This window comes from Gracilinanus agilis, chromosome 5 (assembly GCF_016433145.1).
Source record: "Gracilinanus agilis isolate LMUSP501 chromosome 5, AgileGrace, whole genome shotgun sequence".
Classification (NCBI taxonomy): Eukaryota; Metazoa; Chordata; class Mammalia; order Didelphimorphia; family Didelphidae; genus Gracilinanus; species Gracilinanus agilis.
This window is the reverse complement of record NC_058134.1, coordinates 55,474,647-55,496,792: the sequence shown is the minus strand read 5'-3', so window position 1 is coordinate 55,496,792 and position 22,146 is coordinate 55,474,647. Positions and strand designations below refer to the sequence as shown.

The window sequence follows — 22,146 nt, the reverse complement described above, 5'->3', positions numbered from 1 at the left end:
ACCTTAGGTTTTATTTCTCAAATGTTAGCAACTTTCTTTCTGCTCCCTGGTATACACTGCATACAACCCTTGCCCTCAGGGTTTATGGAGTCAGTAACATAGACAGTACTGTTTGCCCTGAAATCTATTGGTGGAAAGTGATTTAAATCTCAACAAATGCAGTGTGACTGAAAAGACTCATAGAAAAAAATAAGGTTTGAGTAGGTTTTTGAGGAGGGAGAGAAAGTGGGCAATGGTTGATTGCCAAATAAAGAGAGACTCAGTCTCAGAAGGCAGTATGGAAAAAAGGAACAAAGGAAGCAGGCAGCAGCAAGTGTAGGCAGAGAGAAGGAAGCCTAGAAAGGGTGTGGGAGAAGCCAACAGCTGATTGGGAGGGCATAGAGCTTTGATGGTGAGTACAAGGAGTTTGAACTTTATACAGGCTGCTGAAGGGATTTGAAGGGATATGCACCATCTGATTTTTGTCCCCAGGATTTTGTAAAAAGCAAGATGAATCAAAAGGCAAAATGGAAAGAATGGAGTCAAGGTTGACTGCTTGTCCAGAAGTCTATAGTGGGATTTCATGAATGTATCAGGTGGGAGTTGGACTAGATGATGTTAAGGCTTCCTTCCAGCTCTGAGAGTCTGAGATTTTGTAATTCCTTAGTTCCGAGTTAATATAATCCAGATGGTGAAGATTCTGAGAAGTGTTTGTTTTCGAGGTAGAGGATAGAGAAAGTTCTTTAATGATTTGAAACAGTACTAGTGTGATGACCAAGTTAATCCTGGATAAGGATAATCCAGACATTTGAAAACACAGACTTGTTTTTGGACTAGTCTGAGTTCCAAGGATTGGAGTCCCAAATTTGTTCGATTCTGGATTTCTCTAGTGGGATTCAACATTTTCACCAGGTGAATGGTTAAGGAACCTTACCCCCCAACCTAGAAGTTATCTATTTAATTTAGCCTCTAGACCTCAATTCCCACAGCCAGAAAATGAGACAAGTAGATGGATCTTGAACGTTTCTTATTATTTTTAATATTCCATGATTCTGTCTGAATTGTAGCCAGCTATTGCTCTTATGTTCACTCTCCTCCCTTTCTCCTGAGGTCATGATTTTGAGTGATCTGGAAAGGACCTTCGGGATCATCTAGTTCCCATTTGTGTCATCTTGGGGCTAGAGAGGTGGCAGTCACAGAGGTAGCCAGTGACTACTGAAATTTTTAAGCCAGACTCCCAAACCAGCATGCTTTCTCTTGCACTCGCCTTCCTTGTCAACATTGAGAGCCTCCCTAGGATCATCAATTTTAGAGTTAGAAGGGAACTCAGAGTCCATCTAGCCCAAGTCCCTCATTTTACAGATGAGGAAACTGATATCCTGAGAAATTTAAATTATTTTTAAGGTGACACAGGTTATAAACATCAAAGGCAGGATTTGAATCCCATTAATCTATCACCTGGATCAGTCTTCATCAGAGATTATTTTTGGAGGAAGCTAAAGCCTCAGAACATCTGTGGGGCAAAAAGAAAGAGCCCCTCACCCAAACTCAGTGTCACAAACTTGATGGAGGCCAGACAAAAGAGATACTTTTTTGAAACCTTTGTTGACTTTTCAGAGAATGACTAGACTTGAGTTTGAATTCTGATATTGTAATTTTACAGTCTGGTTCTAATAATTTGAATTATGTTAGTGCTGAATTACCTAAGTATTATTACTTCTAGTTACTGTCCTCATAGTATTAGGTAAAAACAGGTTCAGGCCTTAAAATTGCTTACCCCACCTGCAGTAAGGATGAGATGACAGATGGTAGTACAAAGTGATTGTTCACCCTGGTGAGATGTAGTTAAGCCTGTCTTTTTCCTTTAAGGGAAACCCACATAATAAAGGATGCAGAGTCTTTGAAATCTCTTCAAAAATTTTGTAATATAATCTATCCCAATTGGCATGGGCTTGCTCTCTGAATATATCTGATGACAAACAACCAATATTTCTTAATTTTCTAAAATAAATGTCTAGAGTTCTTTTCATGGCAACACCTCTATTTTTCTATGTTTTCCAACTCGGTCTACACAGGGGTTCAGAGTAAGCTACATTTTAATCAGGAGATTTGACTAGATGTGTTCCTTCTAGTATTAGATCTTGCAGAAAGTTGCTTTTTAATAGATCAGTCATTTACTCTGCGCATTTGGATACATTTTAAATTTTATTCATCTATCATCAAATGTTCTGCAAGGAGAAAATTCTTAAAAAAAAAAAAAAAAAGCCTGGAAAGCATTAAAAAAAAAAAGGAGGCAAATAACATCCTGTGAGAAAACAAACGTGACAATGGGCTATTATTTCTAGCCACATAATAGTATGTTGTCACATCTTTGTGTCCGATGATGGGGAAGAGGAATTGGGGGAGAGGGGAAGGGAGGTACTGAAACCTTCCAAAAGGCACTGACTTGTTAGTTTCCGTTTTCTAAAAATGGAAACTGCTCCTTTAATAAGTCAATGGTTAATTCTTGCAGGTGCTCGGCCACAGCCTCGGGTTCATTTCCAGAGACGAGCCCTGAAGCTGCCGGAGAACACCAGCTACAGTGACTTGACTCCGTTTCTCACGGCTTCCAGTGTCCCTGCAGAAGTGGACAGTTTCCCATATTTACGAGGATTAGATGGGAATGGAACAGGTAATTTGAATCTCTTCTCTTTTTAACCATGATTTTATGTGTTGATCTTTGGATAAGTTTAGTTACTGTAAATAGTAGAAACTAGATTGAAGGAGAATCTCTCCAGAAGTAAGTAGATATTCAAATTGCAAGGAAGCCAACAGGAACTTTCAACATGGTCACTGTTGGTTGAATTTCAGTGTTTCATTATTATTTTTTTCTAAAGAGATGTATTTGTTGGATGTCTCGTGATTCATCATTCTATGCTTATTTAAGAACTATAGAAGTCAATTCTGAACTATTTGGGAAAAAATTAAACAAATTCAAGTCAACCCAGAAGAATTGTTTTATATAATTTTAAAATGTTGGAGGAACTGACAGTTATAATTTTTTTTAAAAAAAGCCTAATTCAAGTTTCTTTTTCTTCTGCCTTTCAACATCTTCTTTCTCTTCTTGAAACCCTTAACTCCACTGCCTGGAATGTTGGGTTGGGAAAGGGCCAGCTGACTTAATTCAAGTATAGTGAAATCTATTGACACCCACTCAGAAATCTTTACACTTGGAGTAGAAAGGGAGTGTGTTTCCAGTTCAAAGAAAAGCAGCCTAAGGTTCTAGTGTCCTTTTGACACAGGGCATTGGCTGGTTAGGATCTATCATTCTCCCTCTCTCTCATTCCTTCTCTTTCCTTCTTCATTACTGCCTTTGCTTTCAACGGAAGTCTCTAAAGATCTACTAATTAACTTCTTTTCTTTTTAATTAAACCCTTACCTTCTGTCTTAGTATCAATTCTAAGAAGAATAGAAAGGGCTAGGCAAGTGTAGTTATATGACTTGCCCAGGGTCACACAGCTAGGAAGTATCTGAGGCCAGATTTGAACCCAGGTCCTTCTGACTCCAGAACTGACACTCTATCCACTGTGCTACTTAGCTGCACCTCTACCACTTAATTCCAAAATCATACTCCTTGTGTTTTCTGGTTGAAGTCCAAAGAACTGGACAAAAAGCCTGGTTATTGTTGGTTTTCTGACTTTTTTCACTTAAACAGATATTGATTAAACAGCTACTGTGTGCCAGGCACTGTGCTAAGTGCTGGGCATCAAAAACAAAAAGGAAGCAATCTGTGACCTTGAAACATATTCTATCAGGGGAGACAAAAAGTAAATGCATATGTGTATTGTGTGTATATGTATAATACATATACACATGCACAAATACATATGTGTACACATGGTATTATGTGTTTATATAAGCATGTATGTGCAATAATTCTACAGAATATATGCAATATAGTGTTGGATATGGAGGGTGATTGAGAGTGAAGAGTGACTCCAAGATTAAAAACAGTCAAGACTAGAATGGCAGCAGTAATCAAAGAAGGAAAGTTAGCAGGAAGTACATTTAGGGGGAAAAATAGCAAATTATTTTTTGAACTCCCACAAACCCTACTTCCCAAGTAGGAATCACTAAGACCATAGGGATTTGAAAGCAGCTCCATCTTCCTTATGAGAAGACTAGAGACTCTGATCCTTAGACCTTTTAGGGGAAGGAGGAGAGTCTTGTATCACAGTGTAGCCCTTCCACTTGTTCTAAAAGTTGCTTGTTCCTCTTCTAATGAACAGAGATTCAAGAACCCTGAAAATCAGAAACTATCATTGCCAGGAGCTTTGGGTCCTCTTTTTTGTCTTCTCATTGTAGGACTGGGAATTATAGAAACTCTCATTAGACTAGTTAAAATATAAAAGGGGAATGTTGACCCAGATCCAGCCAGGTGAGTAAAATATAGCTTTCTTTGTAGTTTATCTTCAGGAAAACCAATTTCAGTTTAGCTAATTCTCGCCTTTCCATGTTAAATGAAAACTGAAGAGCCCTAAAGGAGTTTCCTAAGCCCAAGAGATGGGCAACCAGGTGGCACAGTAGATAAAATGCCAGGTCTGAAATCATGAAGACTCATATTCCTGAGTTAAAATCTGGCCTCAAATACTGATCCTGGGCAAGTCACTTGGCCCTGTTTGCCTCAGTGTCCTCATCTGTAAAATAATCTAGAGAAGGAAATGACAAACTACTCCAGTGTCTTTACCAAGAAAACCCTTAATGGGGTTACAAAGAGTTGGCCATGACTGAACAACAACAAACCCTAAGAGATTTTACCCATTACATATTATTGCTTAAAGGAAATTTTGGGATAGAATCCAAGGTGACATGGTGATTCCATTGTTCATTCTTTTTCTTTCCTTTAGTGCTACCCCTCTTAAAAATGTTTCTTCACTTCTAAAATTTTGTGTGTTATGGATCCCTTCATTACGTAGCCCTTTGCTGTCAAACTTGGGATTGGTCTTAAGGAAGCATAAATAATACTATTGCATTTTACTTTTCAAAAGTGAGGTTTAGAATGTGAGACTCTCTGACTTCATTATAACATTATAATATGATTACAATAAAGTTTGGGAATCATCAAAATTCATCCTTTAAAAAAGATAGCATAAGATTATAAAACCTTGAACTTGGAGAGACTCCCACATTACTTAAAGCTCATTAATTAAAATTTTTGTATATCCTCCATTTCCAGTAGCTATTAAATAAATTATGAAATCTGAGCCAGTTGGAGGAAGGAGGAGAAAACATAGAAATTGAGTTATTGATTACTTTTTTTGGTTTGTTTTATTTTAGTCTTCCATTATTTGAGAGATGAGAAAGAGAAGGTCTTTTGAAGGTTATAGTTAATCTTTGTTTCCTACTGGAATACCTGAGATGCCAACTTCAGGAGAATGGAAATTTATTTAAAACCTCTCTGAAAAAAGCACAACTCTGAGTGATGTGCAGATATACATAATACAGGGCATCATTTTTTGTTTTGTATTCCTATAGGATTGAAGGGTGGGTATAGGCAGGATCTTCTGGCCAAATGTATTAGCCCTCTTGGCTAGCAGTTTTGCTAGACAGTGATCTTTGGTTTCATTTTATTTATAGCTTCTCTTTTATCCCCAAATTGTGATGTTAGGACTTAACTAAATAAACTCTAATGGATCTCACTCAGTTTGTATTAGAATGAGAAAAAAGCAATTTTCTTTTGACAAGATTATTAGCCATACTTGAAATGCCACAAAGAAGTTGAAAAGGTCAATTTCAAAATGTAACCCTTGTATTTAATGTTGGAAGGGATCTTAGCGATTACTTAGCCCACCTTCTTAATTTTATAAATGAGAAAATTGAGGCCCAATGAAATGAAATGATTTTGCCCAACATAACACTCCACATGGGGTACACAGACTGTGCCAAGTGCTGGTTCAAAGAATGGTAAAAGGCAGACCCTGCCCTCAAAGAGCGCACTTTCCAGTGGGGAAGATGGCATGCCCAACAATGGGCATACAAGATACATGTAGTGTAAGTGGGACATAATCTCAGAGGGAAGACACTGCTCAGGAAAGGTCTCTGCTGCAGGTGGGATTTGCGCTGAGCCCTGAAGGAAGCCAAGGACATTAGGAGGCAGAGAGGAGGCAAAAAAGGCATTCTGGGCTTGGGCACAACCGTGTCAGTACACAAACAAGTGATGGAGGAAAGTGTATGCTTGGAACAGCAAAGAGAACAGTGCACCCAACTTGTGGAAGAGGAGAGTGAGAAAAGGGACAATCAGAGTTAGAAAACAGACTAGAAGACTGAGCAGTCAGAGCACAGCTAAGGTGTTCAACTCAGGTCTTCCTGTTTCAGATCCATTGTTCTTTCTACTACACCATGCCATGGATGTACATTAGTCTAGAGCACATTGAACTGTCTTAAAGAAATGAGTGTGTGGGTGAGAGAAGAGAATTCAGTGATGGGAACTCTCAGAGGAACCCAAAGGTACCCAAAGCAACTCTCCAGATTGGTCCTTATCTGAGATCCTAGAAAACCCATGGAGAAATTTCAAGGGGTCCATGAATTTGGAACAGTTTGAAAATTGCCTCTTTATTTTCACTAACTGAAATTCAGCATTTCCTTCATTACAGATTGCAAGCAGCAAACATATTAAGAAGGTAACCAAAGCTTCACTCCAAAGGCTTCCAAAGGAGTCCAAGACACACACAAAAGAGGCTAAGAAATCTGCCATAAGGACATATGCAGGGGCATCTGGGTGGCTCAGTGGATAGAATGCCAGACCTAGAAATGAGAGATCCTTAGTTCAAATCTGATCTCAAACACTTCCTACCTAAGTGACGGTGGGCAAGTCACTTAACTCTAATTTCCTTGTCCTTCCTGCTCTTCTGCCTTGGAATTAATAGTTAGTATAGATTCCAAGACAGAAAGTAAGAGTTAAAAAAAAAAAAAAAAACCTATACGCAGAGAAAGTACCAGTCTGCCTCAATTAGAGGGAGTTTCCATATCTGGAAGTTTTCTATTTCAATGAATTCACAGATCCAGCCCTTATCCCAATCCCTTCTTTTCCATATGTTTTTATCCCATTAGAATGTAAACTCCCTGAGGGCAGGGACTGTTTCACTTCTGCCTCTCCTGCCCCACACAGTAGGTGCTTAATAAATGCTCGTAGATGGATTGGATGTCATCAGTGTCATCCCTTCAAGAAACTGAAACACAGGGAAGTTAAGCAATTTGCTCAGGGGCACATATAATAAGCTCTGGAGTCTGGACTTTAGGCTCTGAATTCAGTACTCTTTGCACTATTGTCATTATGCATGTTTGGGGGCATTTAGTAAGGGGCCATTGGACAGTGTAGACACTGAGAGTGACTGAGGAAGGTGACCACTGGAGTTAGGGCTTGGAGAAGCTAAGAGGGAAGAGTGGGAAGAAGGATCAAAATAGAATTAGCCTCAGTGAGTGCTAAGCATATCCACACTTCCTAGGCTTCTCTGAATTAGCCATATTTGTCCTGCTAGGAATATTGAGAGAGAGAGAGAGAGAGAGAGAAAGAGAGAGAGAGAGAGAGAGAGAGAGAGAGAGAAAACTATTCTGTCTTTGACATCATCATTGAGGTCTATTCCTCACAGGGAGATCTTTGGGTCAAAAAGTATAATACATTTTAGATACTTTACCAAAATAGCAAATGATTTTCATAATGATTGGATTAACACTGAATTCATGGTATAACATTTAAATCTGATTCTAGCTACTTTTATAATAAAAAAAAAACAATGAGATGCTTGCATGAATCATATATGTTGGTAAAAATCTTTTCACTGTTATTTTCTTCCATGTGTCCCTAAGTCTGGGAAAAAAGATAAGCCATTAAGAAATAATGTATTTATCCTCATGTTACATTTCACAGGAGAATGGAATCTAAAGTGGCTTGCTTAATTCTTGAAAGTGTATTATAATATCTTTTGCAGTTTCTAATTTGACTGTAGAGGAGAAAATCACTAAAGTGTTGGCTTTTAGAAATATGTTCTAATGGAGAACAATGGGTACATTCAGTGCCTTTTAAACAGATAAAAAATAATAACAGCCTAAAAGATGTTTTAAATATTTCATTTCCAAAGCTTCTCTATTCTGAGGAGAGATGCCAAGATTTTGAAGTAGTTCTTGTATAATTTAAATATTTTCCAATAAATGTAAACTTCAATTTAAAATCCTGTTTTCTTCTCATGAAGTTCAATTATGGTACTTAATTTGTGCAAGAATTTACTGACAGGGATTTTAATACTTGCCCAAGGGTAGCTGCAACTTGTCTCTTCATCCTCCTGTGCAGAATGATCATAATAATGATGCATGTACAATGTAGACCTCGAATCAGAAACACCTGAGTTCAAATCCAGCTTTTGGAACTTGCTAATTGTATGACTGAGCATGTTATTTAACGTCTGTCTGCCTTAGTTTGTTATCTTCAAAGTGGAGATAATAATAGCATGCCCCTCCAGCATTTTAAAGATAAAATCTTTTAATGCCAACTGGCTACTATTTATAGAGTACTTGAAGATTTATACAGTGCTTTCTCACAATCCTGGGAAGTAAATAATACAAATATTATTATTCCATTTCTACCAATGGATAACAATAATTTGTCTTTATGTAATCCTTTAAGTTTTGCAAAGCACTATAAAGCACAACGTCATTTGCTCCTTATGACAGCCATATGAAGTAAATGCTATTATTCTCATTTTACAGATGAAACTGAGGTCAGTTAGTAAGAGTAAATGACTTGTCCAGGGTCACAAAACTATTAAGTTTTCTAAAGGGGCGTGTGAACCTACCTCTCTCTTTTTGATGTCTGTTTCTCTCACCCTCTGTGCTATACTCCCCAAATTTGGACTAGATGACCTCTGTAGTTCCATCCAACTCAGACTTTCTGAGCGTTACACTCCCCTATTGACTCTGCACCCGCATTACCCCATGACTCCCCCACTCCCCATAGCTGAAGTTTACGTGTACATATATAACTTTTGTTTTTAGGGAATAGTACCAAGTATGACCTGACCCCTGTCACTGCAGTCAGTGTTCATCTACTCAGCAGCGATGGCACCCCAGTCGTGGTGGATGGGCCCATTTATGTCACAGTTCCCCTGTCCCCACAGAGCAACTTGAGGCATAATGCACATGTTACTGCGTGGCGATTTGACCAAAAACTTGGTAAGTAATGAGATATATGCTGATCTTCTAATGGCTGAATTCATTTGAATGTGATTTCCTTTCTGGAAAACCTGAAAACATCCAGTTTCCAAAGTAGATAATGATAATTCTATTCATATTCTGGTAGATGTTTGAGTGTGTGTATGTACTTATATGTACAGAAACATATATATATTTCCACATATATTCATTCCTTTAAGTGGGACCCTTCAATCTTATATGGTCTAAAAACTAGGTAGCATACTCTAACCAATTTTTTTCAAATCCTTAAAGGGGGCTATCTATTAGTCACTTTGGTATAGAGTCTTTGTTTTCTATGATATATTCTAAACATTTATTTCTTTAATCAATAAAAATGTAATTTTTATGCTTTACCCCAGTGAAAAAGAAAAACAAATCTCTTACATAGACAAGTCATGGATCCATAAATGTATATCTTATTCTGCACCGTGAATCTGTCATCTTTTTGTCAGAAAGTGGGTCTTCACTGAAAAGGAGAATAAATTGATTAAAATAATAATTGTGTTGGAGGATTTCCACTTGGCTTTATTTTTTAATCTATTAGACTTACTGAACAAGCATTTATCTTTACCTCTCTGCTGTCTGTTCCTGCACCATTTGCATTCTGCTTATCATCTGGTCACAAATCATATCCATTTCATTTATTTAAAATTAGTCATTGGTTAAAATCTTCCCCAATGAAGGATTTTGAATTGTCCTATAAATAAATAAATTTCCTCATATATTGTGTGATTTCCCTGGATTTGCCTCCATGAAAAATGGAATTCTAGGTGTTCCTGTCTAGTTGATACCTTGTTATCAAGTTCAGACGGATTATTTTTTGTTTTGTCCTCTTTCAAATTCAGCTTATTTGTAACTTAAAAACTAACTTGAGAAGATTTTCTTGACATATTTGATAAAGAAGATACTGAGTAATCTTAACTTTAATAGACTAATCTGATTTAAGGATAATTTGGGGTGGGGAGAGGGATTTTCCTTATTCATGTTGGATTCTAGACCACCTTTAACTGCTGAGGCAGCTGTGTGCTGTGCCAGAGGTAAGTTTGAAACTCCCATTTTTAAGGCAACATATGTGTGTAATTGGCACTATCACATCCCATGGCACCACAATTGCATTCATTTGATCATCCTTGAACCCATCAGTCAAGTTCTAGTTAAACCTCAATGGCTGGTCATCTGCTTATCTATAATACCATGATTCAGTCTTGAAATCAAAAGCCCACCATTTTACTGTACTCAGTACTACAACAGACCGCACCAGTTCCTCCACATTTACTTGTGCAAGACCAGTCTTTACCACCTGTACTAAAGCATGTTTGATGAACTGATACACTACCACAAACATATTTTACACTAAACCAAGTAATTATTTCATGATTTTTAAAAATTATATATTTTTCTCAGTTTTATTATAAAACAGAAATGTGTACATCCAGATCTCAATAACTAAAGTGACTCTAATCCTTCTAGATCCTATTGATTATTGAAACTTACTTTTGCGGGGCTGGTAGATGGCTCAGTGGATAGAAAGCCAAGCCTAGAGATGGGGCAACAGGGGGTCCCGAGTTAAATCTGGTCTTAGACACTTCCTAGCTGGGTGACCCTGGGAAAGTTGCCTAACTCCAATTGCCTAACCCTCATCAGCCTTGGAACTGATACTTAGTATTAGTTTTAAGAAAGAGGGTAAGGTTTTTCTTTTTTTGAAAGAAAAGAAACATACTTTAGTGTTGATCAGAACTATGTATATGCATCATGCTACATTCTGCTTCCTTTTACTTATCTTGAGCTTTCTCCATACCTCTCTTGCTCATATTTATCATCTTTATAGGGATATGATCTTTCATTAAATCACTACACAGTAGCCCTCCTTCCAACTAGTGGGCATGAAGACTGTTTCTCTGGTTTTTTGCAGTTATACATAACATAATTACAGAATGTATGATTGTCTCCTCCTTTGCATTAATTCATTTGCAAATTACTCCAATGTTATGAATTACTAGATCAAGCAATATAATTTTTATTACTCTTATTATCTATAAATGGTTCTCCCCAAAAAGCTATTCTTATTTGCACTGCTTACAACAGAGTAGCACCGCTTCCTCATGACCCTGCAATTGTTAGATTTCATAATTATTTAGTTTTACTTATTTAGCAAGTGAAATGTGGCATCTTCTGGGTTTTCTCTTACATTTCTTCAGTTATCTGTGAAGTTAAACGTTTTCCTGGGTTGATTTATATGTTTCTTTTATCATAATCTTTTTGTTCATGTAGTTTGCTGACTTCTAAAGATGAATGTTTTAAATGTTGATATGCTATAACAAGGTGTTTTTTAAAGTGTGTTCTTTGGGACATAAACTGCAGTGGATCTCTAAATAAAAGCTATATTAGACTTTATTTGAAAAGTTCAGGAAGATTTAAAGGAGATCCCAAAAGGGAAGAAAGCAAGAGAGCTAGAGTAGTATTTGTCCATTGTCATAATTTTTTAGAAGGTGCTTAGACAACTTTTTTGTCTCCTCCTTGGGGAATTTGGGAACTCTGGTACAACGTTTTTCATACTCCAGTACAGCCCATCCAGAGTATCACTGTTTACCTTTTTCTTCCTTGGTCTCTACTTTAAATGAATAGATTGAAAATTGATAATTAGATTAGATTATATAGCTCAGTGGATGGAGAGTCAGGCCTAGAGACAGGAGGTCCTGGGTTCAAATATGGCCTCAGACACTTCCTAGGTGGTTGACCCTGTGCAAGTCATTTAACCCCTATCGTCTAGCCCTTACTAGTCTTCTACCTTTGAACCAATACATAGTATTGATTCTAAGATGGAAGATCTATTTCTTAACATTGCTGTGATCACTTTATCTTGTTATCCAATGCATCTTTCTATTAGTGAGGCATATTGGATAACTAAAGAGGCAGGATACCATAAGGCAAAGAATGATAGATCTGGGTTTGAATCCTGACTGCTACTCACTGACTGTGTGAGATTGAAATGTAACTTCTCTGGACCCTCAAGATTATTCACTGGCAAAATATGAGAATTGGTGTAGGTGACTTCTGAGGTCATTTCTAGCTCTACACTACAGAGACAATAGGTACCATGACAACTTAAAGCATGTTTACAAAAGTATTCATCATTTATTGGCACAAGCTTTTTTTTTAAACTCTTTATCTTCTATCTTAGAATCAATTCGAAGTATTGGTTCCAAGGCAGAAGATCATTAAGGATTAGACAATTGAGGTTAAGTGACTTGCCTAGGGTCACACAACTAGGAGGTATCTGAGATTTGATATGAACCCAGGACCTCCTGTCTCCAGACCTGGCTCTCAATCTACTGAGCCACCTAGCTTCCCTTGTCACACACTTTAAAAATAATAAATAAATAAGGCCTTTGATATAGCAATCATGGAGACAAATAACTATGTATTGTACTTAAATCTCTAAGCCATTAGAGGTGATTTCTCTATGACTGGCCCAATTCTTAATTTTCTGCATATGAATAATTTCCATGTAGCTGAAACTTCAGTGGGAATTTCCATTGCATATTTGCTTTATTCTAGTTTAATTAAGGTCTTTTAATGTGGTGCTTGGCCATGAAAAGTCAGACTGCCAAGTTCCTGTCTTGCTTATTGACTCTAACAAATGATTATGTGAATGTAAAACAAAGCAAAACTGTTTGGGTACTTCTTTAAGACCAACTCTAAAAATTTGGAATGTGTATTTAGAAAAGTTTTAAATAAAGAGATTTTTAAAAAACACTTTTAAAAAAATCCTTACCTTCTGTCTTAGAATCAATACAAGTATCAGTTCCCAGGTAGAACAGTGGTAGGGGCTAGGCAATTGGCATGGGTCACAGAACTAGGAAGTTTCTCAGGCCAGATTTTAACCTAGATCCTCCAACTCCAGATCAGGCACTCTTTCCACTGAGCCACTTACATAGCTGCCCCCCAAAAGTGTACTCTTGAAAGAAACTCTATGTTCCTTGACTTAACAGAAATTCAAGAGTGGCTGGTATAAGTGGCCTAGGGGATGGTGGTGGTGTTTGGGGGGTTGTTTTTCCCCCAATGCTTTCTATAGATAATCCACATTATTCCCAATTTGGGAGCCAAAATGACAGGACCCAATGAAGTCAGACTTAAAATCCTAGACATGTTTCTGCTCAGTCAGAGAATCAGAAAAGAATCTCAAAAAAAACCAAAGTTAATTTACAAGTGAACCATTTCTGATTATTTCAGTGTAGTGAAGCCAACTTAGATTTTTAAACATACAACTTAAAAAGTAATAGTCCCTCTTAATTAAAAACAAAATGTCTTTAACAGTCATTTGCTATTCTCCAAAGAATTCCGAATCTGAATACCTTGCTAGAGAGGGTAACTGGCTTTCTAAGCTGTTTGGATTATGGTTTTGCTCAGGTAAATTAAAGGGAGTTGATTAGAAAAGTTGATGCCAGGAGGTGATGCATGTGCTTGAGTTGCATTGCTCATCTATGCTTTTCATACTTACTCCCCACTACAAAGGCATTTCTAGGAACTTTAAAGTGATATTTACATTTATATGTGTGTATATGCACATTTTTTTCATTATATATGTGTGTCAGTAGATACACATAATATGAAAAAGTCATTCTTAAAAGCTACAGAAAGACAAATTAGATTTGTGATAAGGAAAATTTTCCCCATAATTAGAACTCTGCAAAATTGAGATGAACTTTATAGAAAGTTAATGATTTTCCTTTCCTGGAGATCTTCCATGAAAGGTTGGATGACTATTCGTTTCATGTACTTTACAGGGGATTTTTGTTCAGGTACAGGTTGGACTAGATGGCCCCTAAGGTCCCTTGTAACTTGAAGGTTCAATTTGCGTGAAAATCAGAACATTGTTGGTCTCTAGTTTCATGGCATCCATTCCAATCACTTGGATGACCCAAAGATCACCAGCTGCCATATACAGGTTGTTTTTTGTTGTTGTTTTTTTTTTTTTTTATGGGCTGGAATATGATCCTTTGAGCCAAGTGACTTGAGTTTATTAAGGACAAGTAGGTGTTCTCTCATAGCCTCCTCACTTATTCTAGTTTCAGTGTTGGTTTTTAATCTCCAGTTAACCGATTGTGTTCCAGTTCTTCCCAGTCTAAAGATCATTTTCCTTAATTGATTAAAAAAAAGTAAAATAGGAAATGAATAATTAATATAATTTTTATATCAGTCCTGTAATTATCTTCTCTTCCATTCTAAGCAGCAGTTCTCTTTCATCTTTGTTCTTCTTCCCTTTGCCCTCTCATAGCTATTTTTAAAGCTCTTTCTTGTCATCCTAGGCATTTATTGCAAACTTCAGCTTATTCTGCTTTTTTGCCTTACTGGTGTATCTTACCACACATGACCATTCTCTTATAGTCAATGCCAGTTAGCGATTGTTCCTGTCATCTTTTTTGTACACATCTTTCTCTTACCTGAGCAGTGATGACCACCTAGTGTGACCACACTAGTCTCTTTAGCAACTCCTTTTCTTCTTCAGTGAAAGAATTTGCATTACATCATCCAAATCATGTTCCTTAGATATCCATCTGACCTGAGGTGATTTCCCATTTGAAAACTTTTCAGAGACTTAGGCTAGTGAACTTAAACCTAACTTTTCTCTGAATTCTTGAAATCTATTCTTCTAAAATCATGGGTATTCGTAGGATTATGCCTGTCTTACATCTCCATATCTGTTTCTAGTTGTATGCTCTAGGCTGGGAGCAGGAAGAAAAGGATGAGGGTAAATGGTGAAGTGGATAGAGAGCCTGGTCTGGAGTCAGAAAGACCCAAGTGCAAGTCCAGCCTCAGATATTTTCTTGATGTGTGACCCTAGGCAACTGACTTACCCTGTTTGCCTCAAGTTTACTCAGTTTACTCAGCTATAAAATGAGGTACTAAAAAACAACACCTACCTCCCAGGGTTGTTTCAAAGATCAAATGAAATATTTGTAAAGCATTTGGTCCATGGTAGGAGTTTACAAATGTCAGCTATTATTATTTTTCATCACCTCATCCCTGGATTATATAGCCTGCTAGTGGATCTGCCTCTCTCAAGTCTCTCCCCACTCCAATCCAGCCTCCATTTGGACACCAAAATGATTTTTCTAAAGTTCAAGTTTAACGGTGTCATTCCCCTTGAGGAAAATTCATTTTAATGCTGCCATTTGATATTAATATTAATTTGTAATATTCCCTTCTCTGTCAAAAGGCCATTTCTTAGAGTAGCATAAAGAGAAGCCCCTCCTTGGCCAATTCTAGCTCTTAAGGCATTCCTGCTCTTAAGGCATGAGCTATTAGCTAGGTTTGGCTGGGCCCTTCCCAACTGGGAACCTGACTTCTCTTTACTCTATAAACAGGACCCAGATGGAATTGGATCCCTCCCCTGAGGGGATGAGCTCCTCTCTGCTCCCCTCACTGAGGTTTGGGGCAGCTCGGCTCATGAAGGAGAGCCTTCATCAGAATGAAGTGGTTTTCCTTGTCCAAATTGCTGGAGGCTGCTGAAATCTCATGACCAGGCCAAGTTTTTAGATGAATTTCCTCCTTTAATAATGCAGTAATTCGAAGGAGCTAAAAGCCTAACTTAGCCCACTTCTTCATTAAGTGTCTACCAGATAGAGATGTCTTTTTCTGGTCAGGCAAGGGCTCCATAATGTGCTGTAAGAAGACAGGGGAACATTTAAGATGATCCGAGATTCAACTCTTTGTCTTCCTCACTGAAATGACTGACCATCATTTTAGTGATTATTGCTAGCCTAGTTAAATTAGTTTTTTGTTCTTAGAATTTTATTCATCACACTCCTACTCAATAAACTGCAGTGACTCCCTCTAGAATCAAATACACAATTATGTAGCATTCAAAGCCTTTCATAACATAACCTACTTCCTTCCTACCTTTCCAATCTTCTTACACCTTCTCTTTACCACTACTCTTCAGTACAGCAATACTGGCTTCCTGGCTGTTTCATGAGCACAACACTCCATCTCTTGGCTTTCGGTACTTTCTCTGACTGTCCTATATGCTTGAAATCCTATCCTAATTCCTCTCTGACTGCCGACCTCCTTGACTTCCCTTATATCATACCCAAAATTTCATCTTGTACTGAAAGCTTTCCCCAGCACTTCTTAATTCTGGTTCCTTCTGTCTGTTCATAATTTCCTATTAATCTTGTACATATTTGTTTGTTCTTTATTTCCCGTTTGTTTGTAAACTCCTTGAGGATAGGAGCTAGCTTTTGCCTCTTTTATATCTGCAGTAACCACATGGTGCCTGGCTCATGATAAGTGCTTAATAAATGTTGATTTATTGACATCTGATCTCACTATCCGATGTCAGCCCTTCACATACTTGAAAAAGAACATCATGACAATAAGGCGTCTTCTATCCATGCTAAACATTCCCAGTTCCTGCAGCTGGTCTCTGTATGGCATGAGCATGATAAATTGGGCATCACCCAAATTATCAACAAGAGAAATCATTGGTCAATATGACAGTAAAAGAAAATAATAAATGTTGGAGAGGATGTGGCAAAATTGGAACACTAATACTCTGCTGGTGGAGTTGTGAATTGGTCCAACCATTCTGGAGGACAATTTGGAATTATACTCAAAAGGCTTTAAATGATTGCCTGCCCTTTGATCCAGCCATACCACTACTGGGTTTGTACACCAAAGAGATACTAAGAAAAAATACTTGTACAAAAATATTCTTAGCCATGCTCTTTGTGGTGGCAAAAAAATTGGGAAATGAGGGGGGTGTCCATCAATTGGGGAATGGCTAAACAAATTGTGGTATCTGATGGTGATGGAATACTACTGTGCTAAAAGGAATAAATGAACTGGAAGAATTCCATGTGACCTGGAATGACCTCCAGGAATTGATGCAGAGTGAAAGGAGCAGAACCAGGAGAACACTGTACACAGAGACTGATATACTGTGGCACAACTGAATGTAATGGACTTCTCTACTAGCAGCAATGTGATGACCCAGGACAATTCTGAGGGATTTATGGAAAAGAACATTACCCACATTCCAGTCCTCAGAACCTCAACTATAAAATTTTCCATCTTTCAGACAGAAGGGTAGATGTTTTAACTTTTCTTTTTGGCAACTCATCTTAGTTCCAGGATTTGGGGTTCCCCACATTTTTGTAGACAATAGAACTTGGTCAGTCTATGCAATAAGTGCCTGTGGACAAGGTACAGAGGTGGTCTGTATCTTGGGGACTAATTCTTTCTTCATATTTAAATAAGTTACTCAAAGCCTCACATCCTAAAAGATATAAAATGACCCATTCTCATCTGAAAAGGGACTTATCTTCTACAGAATGTCAGTGCTGTCTGAGTGGGATGTGCTCTATCTCATTGTCTCTGTAATTTGCCCATTTTGTTGTTAATTCCTTTCAGTTATGCAACCCCTTAGCAACACCATTTGGTATTTTCTTCACAAAGATCCTGGAATGGTTTGCCATTTCCTTCTCAAGCTCATTTTTCAGCTCAGGAAACTGAGGTAAACAGGGGTAAGTGACTTGCCCCAAGTCACACAGCTAGTATCTGATGCCAGATTTGAATTTGGGAAGAGGAGTCTTCATAATTTTAGGGCCAGGCATTCTACCCACTGCCCCACATAGTTACCCAGTAAGAACTGCATATTTGCCAAAATCTGAAAGGGCAACACACCTTTCATATTTATCTGCAGCCTTCTTCTGATCCACCAGTCTATAAAGATCCTCTCAAAACTGGAAATGAGGTTAGTCTGTGCTGAACTACTTTTGATAAGACCATGCTAACTTATAATGATTGTTGCCTCCCCATCTAAATGTTTACAAACTATCCCCTAATTGTATATTTTAGAATATTTCTAGGAATAAAAGTTCGCAACTATATACTTTTCAGATCAACGCCTTCCCATTTTTGAAAAATCAGGATAATTTTTGTCCTCCACCTTCTATAGCATCTCTTCTGCACTCTGAGATATTTCAAAGATTCATCAACAGTGGCTCAGCAAGCCTGGCAGCTTGCTTTTTTCTCATCTTAGTCAATGAAGATCAGCCCGTCCTAGAGGCTTGATCTCATTGGGAGAAGTTTGATGTAGCATGACTGTCACATTACTTCTCTGGATTTATACTTTATGCTATCCTGCTCAGTCTAGAGTTCATTCTCTTGAGAAAACAAAAGCAAAACAAAAGTTAAGAAGTTCACCCTTTTCACTGTCCTCTGTCATCATTACCTAACCATTTCAGCCTCCTTTGAACCTCATGAGCCTTTCAACAGATCTAAATAAACTTTTTTTTGTTTTTGTTAGCATTCTCGCTGACAGTGTACTTAAGTACAAGAGAAAATAACTTTATATACTGGTGAAATCAGTGTTAGAATTCTCACCGCCTACAATACAAAATATTTTAATATTGTTTATCCCATATTTGTGGATAAAAAAACTGCCATGCTAAAAAATTAAGTGTGACTCTTTAAAAAAAATTCCAACACAAATCTTAGTCTTTCTTTCCTGGGTTCTGCTCTTTTCTTATAGAATTTAGAGGATTGTTGTTTTTTAACCCCTTCTTTATCCAGCATCTTGGAGATGCTGAATAAAGCATTCTTTATTTGTTTTCGAGATAAATGAAAACTATCCCTTAACAGGTTAAATGTGTTGGGTTAGCTTATGTATATTTTTTATTATCTTTCTAAAACCCTTTGCAGAATCCTTTAGCTTCTTAAACAGGGGGTGTCACATACAGTTGAAAATTAACACAATTTTGAAAATTATCAAAAAAAATATTAAAGGGAGATGCCCCTGTGAGTCAATCTCCAGTATTGCCATCCCTTGCAGAGTTAATAGGCTCAGAGTGTTAAAAGGGTCCTCTTAGAGAAAAAGGCCTGAGATTTATAGTTTGGGAACTTAGTGATGTTGGCATCTGCTCAGAACTCATGGTTTACTTCCCTGGCAATGCTGCAGGTGATGGTGAAGTGTTAGTTGGAACAGTTTTTTTTTTTTTAAATTCCTTTCATTGCCTTTCATTTCTCTTTACCCCTCCTTGGGATTTCAGTTATTATTGTTAATACCCTGCAGGGACTTAATAAAAGTTCTCAGCATCATTATCATTTAGGAATTTAGGGAAGAGTCCTCCTCTATTTCAAAGCATTTTCCCTAATATTTGGTTTGTTTTCATGGTATCATCTTGAAATGAATGCTGTATTATTGTTAGACTAGAGACTCAGGGTTACCAGTGAAGCCATTTAGCACAACTCTCTGCAGATTCGCAGTAGGGCACTGCCACCAAGTGACTTCTAGAAAGCATCATAATGTAATGAATAAAGTGTACTTGGAAGTGAAATCAGGGGACTAAATTCAAATATTACCTTACTAGCCTTGATCATAGACAAGTTTTCCTCCCTCTTAGGCATGCAAAATAACTATAATAATATTTCTAACCACCTCACAAGGCTGTTGTAAGGGATGTGCTTTGGAAACTTAAAAGCACTACAGAAATGGGTTGTTATTTATATTTCAGCTACAATGTATATCTAAAAGAATCTTATAATTTAATCATGTTGGATAGTGCCATACTTTTTTGGATTTTTAGACTCCTAGGGATCACCAGATCCTCAAATATGTGAGTCCAAAAGACCACAATGTCTTTTCCTGCTAAAGGGTTATGGGCAGGACTGCCTTCTTAACCCATAAATAGGAGTTCTTAATCATCCATCCCAAGTTCTACATGGTATGGTTCAGCTCAAAGCTGTCCACAGTGTTGGTAAGCAGCTTGCAGATCATGGAACAAAAAGCTTTTGCAAACCAAGGGACATTCTTTGCATGCCCACAATGTGGGAAAAAACACTGGTCCTTTCAGCATACTTCCATATCAATATCAAAACACAGTCAGCAGCTGTGTCTTTGAACATAAAAAGGTTGCTATTTATTTATCATTCTCAATTATCTGCACCAATGGAGGAGAACAGTAGTTTGGATAATCCAAAATGCTAGGAAATCCAAAATAATTCATTAGGCTTTAGAGTGCATTTTTGAACTTACATTTGACGTGTCTGGCATGCTTGTCATCCATAATGCTTCAAGAACCAACTGAGAAAAGGACTGAAAGAATTCCTCAGTTTTCACCCTCGCTTCCTTTCCAGTAGCTTGACCCAGGCGGCCATGTCTCTCTAAAATTACTGACTGCTTACTCACTATTGCTCCTCAATGGGAGATAAACTTAAATGTTTTCTGTTTTATTTTTAAAGTCTTTCTCAATGGCTAACGGTTTGGAGGAAGGGTACCACCATGAATCCCCTTTGACCTCCCACCATTCCAATTTGAATACACTAATGCTATATAGCTTAGGGGAAGAGATGAAGAGAATGTTGACAGAATTAAAAGCAAAGAAAAAAGCTAAATAATGAAAGGGTAATGGTTAGAATAGCAAGAATGGCCTGGAGTAGTAGATTCTGGAACTCAGAATCTAAATCAGGAAGACCTACTTAAGTCCTACCAATGACTCTTAAGGGTGTATGCCATTAAGTAGTACCCTAGGGCACACAGAGATGGACCTGGAATCAAGAAGACTAGAGTTCAAATATGGCCCCAGAAGCTTACTAGCTGGGTGATCCTGGGAAGTCGCTTAACCTCTATCCATCTCAATTTCTTCAACTATAAAATAAGGACACTAATTGAACCTACCTCCCAAGTCTGTAAGGATTGAATGAGATAATTTCTGTAAGACACTTAGCACAGTGCCTGGCACTTAATAAATACTTATTCCCACCCACCCCTCTCTTCTTCCCATGAGATCTAGGAAAATGTATTTAACCTTTCAGTAAATAAGCAACATTCTGAAGACTCTTAAGTTGAAAAACAATGGGCTGATTTCCATTGGTAGGGGGAACTTTCTCATTGGCAATCACCTATATTCATGGAAGCAAGCATAAATCTGATTCAAAAAAGCTTGAAAGCCAGCAAATACCACACTGGGTGGCCAGAACGTTGAGCTCACTACTAGCTTATGCCTCACTGTGTCCATCTCTCCAGGGGGGGGCAATGTTAAAGAAGTTGGGGATTAATTGTTCTCTAGAGCCCTGAGCAACTCAGATTATCTTTTATCAAATGAACCACCAACCATAGATGTTTTGTTTGGCTTTAAAAAATTAAATTTAGACATTTGTGAACATATTATTTCATTAGAGACTTCAGTCATGACCTGTCCAGCAAGGCTATATCAATGGCATTCTCTGATACTTTTTCCCTCTTAGAATATAAGCTCCTTGAGATCAGGGATTGTTGAGGATATAAACACAAAAATGAAGCAATGCCTGTTCTCAAGGAGCTTATATTCTAAGAGGGGAAAAGTATCAGAGAATGCCACAGATATACAGCATAGTAGATATTTAGAAAAATGCTCCATCTGGGGGCACCTAATTGACTCCATGGATAGCATACCAGGCCTGGAGTCAGAAGGACTTGGGTTCAAATCTGACCTTAAACACTTCCTAGCTGTGTGAACATGAGCAAGTCACTTAAACTCTTTTGCCTAGCCTTTGCTGCTTTTTTGCCTAGGAATTAATACTTTGTGTCATTCTGAGAGAAAAGGTAAGAGTTTAGAGGGGGGGAAAAAGAAAATACTCCCTCAATTAATTAATTTTGTTATTTAGAATATCCATCTTCAAAGGTGGTGGAAAACTTATCACCTGCCTCTCTTTAATATTGTGTAGCACCATAAAGTACTATATAAATCAGATCTGTTGTCATTTATTCACATATAATATTTTAGCTAGCATGTATATAACACTAAACCTCACAATCACTTTGTGAGATGAGTGCTATTATTATCATCCCCATATATACATAAGTAAACTGAGGCAGACTGAGGCCAAATGGCTTGAATGGATCACAGAATTAGTAATTGATTGAAGCCACCTTTGAACTTGTGTCTTTCTGATTCC

At 37.6% G+C, this 22,146-nt stretch overlaps 1 protein-coding gene across 1 annotated transcript in view; it reads left to right on the top strand.

The window, feature by feature from the left end:
* The window catches only part of FAM171A1 (family with sequence similarity 171 member A1), a 183,865-nt gene that overhangs the window by 127,954 nt on the left and 33,765 nt on the right, over nt 1–22,146 (top strand). The window contains exons 4-5 of the mRNA XM_044677453.1: nt 2,492–2,650; nt 9,007–9,183. Coding sequence (XP_044533388.1) covers nt 2,492–2,650; nt 9,007–9,183 — 336 coding nt within the window. The remainder of the gene's footprint in view (nt 1–2,491; nt 2,651–9,006; nt 9,184–22,146) is intronic.